This window comes from Trichechus manatus, unplaced genomic scaffold (assembly GCF_000243295.1).
Source record: "Trichechus manatus latirostris isolate Lorelei unplaced genomic scaffold, TriManLat1.0 scaffold00002, whole genome shotgun sequence".
In the NCBI taxonomy this organism is placed as follows: Eukaryota; Metazoa; Chordata; class Mammalia; order Sirenia; family Trichechidae; genus Trichechus; species Trichechus manatus.
This window is the reverse complement of record NW_004443938.1, coordinates 41107817-41114781: the sequence shown is the minus strand read 5'-3', so window position 1 is coordinate 41114781 and position 6965 is coordinate 41107817. Positions and strand designations below refer to the sequence as shown.

General features: G+C 37.7%; 1 protein-coding gene across 1 annotated transcript in view; it reads right to left on the bottom strand.

The window, feature by feature from the left end:
* Positions 1–6276: 6276 nt before the first annotated feature.
* LOC101352933 (pantetheinase-like) overlaps positions 6277–6965 on the bottom strand; it is a 45887-nt gene continuing 45198 nt past the window's right edge. Inside the window, 1 exon segment of the mRNA XM_012554894.2 lies at positions 6277–6962. Within this exon segment, the coding sequence (XP_012410348.2) occupies positions 6759–6962 (204 nt within the window). The 3' untranslated portion in view covers positions 6277–6758.

Sequence of the window (6965 nt, the reverse complement as noted above, 5' to 3'; positions counted from 1 at the left end):
CGTGTCCTTTGGACCTGGAGTCCCTATGCCTGAAAAGCTCCTCAACCACGGGAAGATTGATGAGAAAGGCCTTCCTCCAGAGCTGACACAGAGAGAAAACCTTCCCCTGGAGGTGATGCCCTGAATTTGGACCTTTAGACTACTTTACTGTGAGGAAATAAATTTCTCTTTGTTAAAGCCATCTACTTGCAGTATTTCTGTTACAGCAGCACCAGATGACTAAGACAGGGCATGACACAAACTTTTGTATTAAGCCAGGAGACTTAGGTATTATTCATTACTCCATTATAACCTACCCTATCCTGACTAATACATATGATAAAGAAAAGTGTAGCAAAATGAAAGTACAGTATATAGATTTTCGACAGAGTCAGGCACTTTATCCCAGCTCAGCCACTTATGACTTCATGACCTTGAATATACTACTTAACCTCTTTAAGCCTCAATTTTATCCTCTTAAAATGGAAGTGATAATGTTATTATTGTTATTATAGTGTTTATTTCATAGGGTTGCATTTTTGTGTGAGAAAGCACTTGGCTTTCAGTAGGTTCTCAAAAATACTTATTATTATACATACTTTATTGTATATGCAATAATAAATGTATTTGAAAATCTTGAAAATGGACACAACCACTTTTGTCAGGGCCAATACAAAGGACAGCTGAGTGCACTGAGCAGGATGCTGAGGAGTTGCCAAGCGTTGGAAACAGCAGTCAGCCTTTGGGGGTGCAGGGTGCAAAACCTGCCCCGGCTCCAGGATATTAGGATGAAGGGGCCATGGAATCCTACAGAGGCATTTTTTCATTATGCAGTTATTTAATCTTTTCCTCTCTTTTTTGAAATTTTAAATATTTTGTGATACCAGGGGTTGAAGGCAACTGAGAGCATTTTTCACTGCAGAGAGCCACTCACAGGCACTCTGCACCCTTTCCAAGGACTCTGCTCAGAACCTAAAAGGTTGTTGTCTGTCTTTGTTTAAATCTTTATACAGACGTATTTATAGAGATGTAAGGAACTTTTTTCCTCCCCTAATTTCTCCACCAACTGCCAAGTGAATACTTTCGGCATAGGGAGGAGAAAGACATCACAGCAACATATTGGGAGGTTTGGAATTTTCTAAGCAAAAAATATTGAGTGAATCAAGATGGAAAAAATATCATGACCTGAAGTCTACATTTATCATTCCTTCTCTCTCCCCCAGTGTCCTCAGTCTGTACTGGAGTCCCACTGAAGCTCTCCCATCATTGCAAAGATGCATTTAGTGAAAAATAACGAAAAAAAAAAGCTGAATGGAGAGGGTCACAGCCCAAAGGTCACCAAATCTTCCTTCCCTATGACAGTTGGAATATATGAACTGTGTCATCATGGCCACAACCCCCACATTGTCGAGTACAGCCAGCTGCTTCGTGGGTCCTTTTACCAAGGTCCCAGCATCTGAGCTCTGCTCGCCTCAGAATCCCATCTCAGAACTGCATGCAGACCCCAGTCAAATCAGGTCAGCTATTGTCAGCAAACTACCAGACACACAGTCCCATTGACAATTGACTCCACTCATGATCCTGTTGGGTAACAGCCAGGCCAAACAACCTTGCTCTCTCCAGCATCCCTGCCTAGCAAATGTTTGATTCTGATAAGTCCAAGTTCTCTGAGATCAAACTAAAACCATAGCCCATGATTAAGAAACCACAAAGTCTGCATCTCTGGTGGTGAAAAATTTGACGAATATTGGGTATAAGTAAAAGAAAGAAAACAGCTCCTAAGATGCCTTGTTGTTGTTAGGTGCCATAGAGTCAGTTCTGACTCATAGAGACTCTCTGTGCAACAGAATGAAACATTGCCTGGTCCTGAACCATCCTCACAATCATTGTTATGTTTGAGCCCATTGTTGCAGACTGTGTCAATCCATCTCATTGAGGGTCTTCCTCTTTTTTGCTGACCCCCTACTTTACCAAGCATGATGTCCTTCTCCAGGGACTTCCCTCCTGACAATAGGCCCAAAGTATGTGAGATGACCTCTCGCCATCCTGTCTTCTGAAGAGCACGCTGGCTGTATCCCTTCCAAGACAGATTTGTTTGTTCTTCAGACAGTCTGTGGTATATTCAGTATTCTTCACCAACATCATCATACAAAGGCATCAATTCTTCTTCTGTCTTCCTACTCATCCTCCAGCTTTCACATACATATGAGGCGACTGAAAATACCATGGATGGGTCAGGTGCACCTTAGTCCTCAAAGTGACATCTTTGCTTTTTAACTCTTTAAAGAAGTCTTTTGCAGCACATTTGCCCATCGTAAAAATCAAGATGCCTGGATGCTTCTAGATACATAAAGAGCTTTCTTATTTCCTTTTAGGTCTTAGAAAAAAAAAGTCCATTAAGTTCACCCAGAAGCACAAGATGAATTTTAGTCAAATATTTATTGGATGATATAGTATTCTTTTAAGAAAAGCATCTGCCACAAAACATTTGTTTCAAATAATGTATTCCTGGCATGTATCACTGCTGCAGCTACCTTGTTCTCCTTTGCGAAAGGGCATGTTTTATACAGCATGAGGTCGGTATCAGTGCAATCTGTATGGTCTGTCATTTGAGAGACATTTTGACTTTAAAATGTTCTTTGTTTTGCTGAATTGTATAATATCAAGAGATTACTGAAAAAGAATATTTAGTGGCAGATTAAATATATAATTTTATCAATATGACTTTCTGGTTTTTTAACCAGAAAAAGATCTGGTGGTTTCACTGTCAAGCCACTAGTGATGCTTCTCTAAGAGTGTCCGTTTTGAGTCTTGGGAAGACAGCCTAGCTGGGTATTACTAGAATCATTTTAGTGGGATTATGGTGGGAGATGGAGAGGTGTTGAAGTTTAAGCATATTAGTCAGATAAATAACTAGTAAAACAAAAAAGTAAAATCACTGAAAATCTTAAACAGAACCAAATTAGACATATGTGCTACAATAAAAGTAAAAATGGATTTAGACTATTTAGAGTAAGGGAAAAATTAAGAAAATATATGCATTTGGAAGCCAGCACAACTTGTGCAGAAGAACAGTTAAATGACATTGTCATGAAGTTGGTGACATAAAATATATCTTTAAGTAAGGGACTGTCAAAAATTGTTCTTTGGACCCTCCAAATCCACCAACGTATAAAAAGGTAGATTAAAAAAAACTATAATTTGAACATATGACTTTCTTGAAATTGGGTTGTTTGTATCAAATGAGTACCACCAATGTTTTCTACGGAAGGAATAACAATTAAAGTTTAAAAAGCAAAACAAAAAAATAGCATAAAATGAACATACATGTGTTAGAAAAAAATTCAGAGTGAAAGAGTAATCAGAGCTGGGTATGAATGTAGCAAATGCCATTAAAAAATAATAAAGCCAATTCACTGCTACTATGTTTAATTTTAAGAAAAATATTTCTAAGGTAAGTTAGTGAGTTTGTTGTAGGGAAAAATTAAGAAAATATATGCATTTGGAAGCCAGCACAACTTGTCCAAGTGAAGGTCATGGAAGCTCCATAGACACATCCAAACTCCCTGAGGGACCAAATTACTGGGCCAAGGGCTGTGTGCACCGTGGTCTCTAGGAACATCTAGCTCAACTGGCATTACATAGTTTATAAAGAAAATGTTCTACATTCTACTTCGGTGAGTAGCGTCTGGGTTCTTAAAATCTTGTGAGTGGCCATCTAAGACACTCCGCTGGTCTCACCCTGTCTGGAGCAAGGGAGAATGAAGAAAACCAAAGCACAAGGGAAACATTAGTCCAAAGAACTAATGGACCACAACTACCACAGCCTCCACCAGACTGAGTCCAGTACAACTAGATGGTGCCCGGCTGCTACCACTGACTGCTCTGACAGGGATCACAATAGAGGGCCCTGGACAGAGCTGGAGAAAAATGTAGAACAAAATTCTAACTCACAAAAAAAGATCAGAATTACTGGCCTAACAGATACTGGAGAAACCCTGAGAGTATGGTCCCTGGATACACTTTTAGCTTAGTAATGAAGTCACTACTGAAGTTCACCCTTCAGCCAAAGATCAGACAGGCCCATAAAACAAAACAAGACTAAAAGGGCACCCCAGGCAGGAGCAAGGATTAGAAGGCAGGGGGAGATAGGAAAGCTGGTAATAGGAAACCCAAGGTCGAGAAGGAAGAGTGTCGACGTGTTGTAGGGTTGGTAACCAATGTCATAAAACAATATGTGTACTAACTGTTTAATGAGAAGCTAGTTTGTTCTGTAAACTTTCATCTAAATAAAAAAAATTTCAATAATAATAATAAAGTCAATTCACTGCTACAATGTTTAATTTTAAGAAAAATATCTTTAAGACAAGTTAGGGAGTTTGTTGTAGGAAAAATTAAGAAGATATATGCATTTGATGAGGAGTTCATAGTTGTTCTCCAGAAAGAAAAAGTAGTAATTTCTGTCAAGAATTTTAGAGCATTTTAAAGACAACAAAGTCTTTACAATGTGATACCATGACTAGATATCGATCAAGTTTATAAAAATTGTATTCACTTGTTTTGAGCATCAGATTATTTAGCATTATTTGGTCATTAGTTAATCAAGATAACATTTTTATGATGGTAATATAATATGAAGCAAATACAAAGATTTTATTTCTTCTTGGAGAATTACAAAAAAAGATACTCAAGATAATTTATCCACTGATTTGTAGTAAAGGTTTTCAATACTAAATTCCTTTTTTATTTAATACATTAGAGCAAGGATCAGCAAATTTTTTTCTGTATAAGTTCATGTAGTAAATATTTTCAGCTTTTCAAGCCACACAGTCTGTCACAACTACTCAACTCTACCGTTGCAATGCAAAAGCAACCACAGGTGATAGCTAACCAAATAAACATGGCTGTATGGTACAAAAGGTTAACACACTTGGCTGCTAATCAAAAGGTTGGCAGTTTGAGTCCCTCTAAGACACCTTGGAAGAAAGGACTGCAATCTACTTCCAGAAAATCAGCCACTGAAAACCCTGTGGCTCACAGTTCTACTTTGACAAACGTGGGTTCTCCATGAGTCAGAATCAACTCAACTGCAACTGGTTTAAGTTCCAATAAAACGTTATATATGGGCGCTGAGCTTTGAATTTCAGATAATTTTCATGTGTCAAAAATTATTATTATTCTTTAAATTTTTTAATGATTTAAATATGTAAAAACTATTCTTAGCTCACAGGCCGTACAAAAACAGGCAACAGGCTGGATTTGGCTGACCACTACTTTGGAGCCACCCCCATTAATACGCTTGCAGGCTGACAAGACAGGCAAGGCACTAAGCAGGCACTAAATCACTGCTGAAAAAGACACAGAAAAACATAAAGGACCTCCCACAGGTTCCTAGACCTAAGCCAACTGCCTTCTGAGGTCCATCAGTGCTAGATATCTAGCCAAAGCCAATCCGGGGATACTGAGTTTATTGATTTTCTTTTTTGTTTGTTTTTTATTTATTTATATTTATTTATTTATTATACTTTAGATGAAGGTTTACAGAACAAATAGTTTCTCATTAAACAGTCAGTACACATATTGTTTTATGACATTGGTTGACAACATCATGACATGTCAACACTCTCCCTTCTCAACCTTGGAGGACATTTTCACATACAATATGAGGCAACTGAACATACCATGGATGGGTCAGGTGCACCTTAGTCCTCAAAGTGACATCTCATTTGCCCAACATAAAAATCAAGATGCCTGGATGCTTCTAAATACAGAAAGAGCTTCCTTATTTTCTTTTAGGTCTTAGAAAAAAAAGTCCATTAAGTTCACCCAGAAGTCAAAGTTACACCGTTGCAAAAATTTCATGTACAATTCAGTGACATTGATTACATTCTTCCAGTTGTGCTGCTATTCTCACTATCCTTTTCCAAATTATTCCATCACCATTATCTTCAACTCACCGTCCTCTAGGCTTCCCATCAAAACTCTCGAGTTGCTGACGTCAATTTGATCTCACATAGATAATTCTTTTTTTTTTTTTTGGATTTTAGATGAAGGTTTACAGAACAAATAGTTTCTCATTAAACAGTACACACACTGCCCTATGACAATGGTTAACAAACACGACATGTCAACACTATCCCTTCTCAACCTTGGGTTCCTTATAACCAGCTTTCTTGTCCCCTCCTGCCTTCTAGTCCTTGTCCCTGGACTGATGTGCCTCATTAGTCCCGTTTTATTTTATGGGTCTGTCCAATCCCCGGCTGAACGGTGAACCTTGGGAGTGACTTCACTACTGAGCTAAAAAGTGTCCAAGAGCCATACTCTCAGAGTTTCTCCAGTCTCTGTCAGGCCAGTAGATCTGGTGAGTTTATTGATTTCTAATTGAAATATGTTGGGTGGCTGAATCACATAAAAATATATGTACTTTAAACAATCAGAAGTGATATGATTTTAGAAAAAAATACATCACAATTGGTTTTCTTGTTATAGTCACATTTAATTGTAATAGCTAATACACAGGGAATGCTTTCCAAGAGCCAGGAACTTGTCTAAACACTTTAAATATATTAACTTATTTAATTATCATTAAAAAAACCTCAGAAGTGAGTACAATTGTTTTTGTAATTTTACAGATATTATCTTTCAAAATATTCATACAATTTATCTGGTTTGTATTATCAGAAGGGTGTGTGTGTGTGTTTGACTGATAATTCACTTACACCAGAGACCAGGATTATCAAAAAGTCCAGACTCATTCTTGTTTTCTCTAACATCCACCTTTAAAAGATTATTTTTAAAAAAGTAGTTATTATAGCTAATATAATAATTGTTACAGCTATTTTCATCATTCTTAGTGCTTGTGCCCTGAACTCTGATGAAACATTTGATGTCCAGTCCTTCTCATACCACCTCCCAAACAAAGTCACTGTTAAGACAGGTCCAGATGTCGGCTTCAGGCTAAACAAGCGTCCATCACTTGACACCTA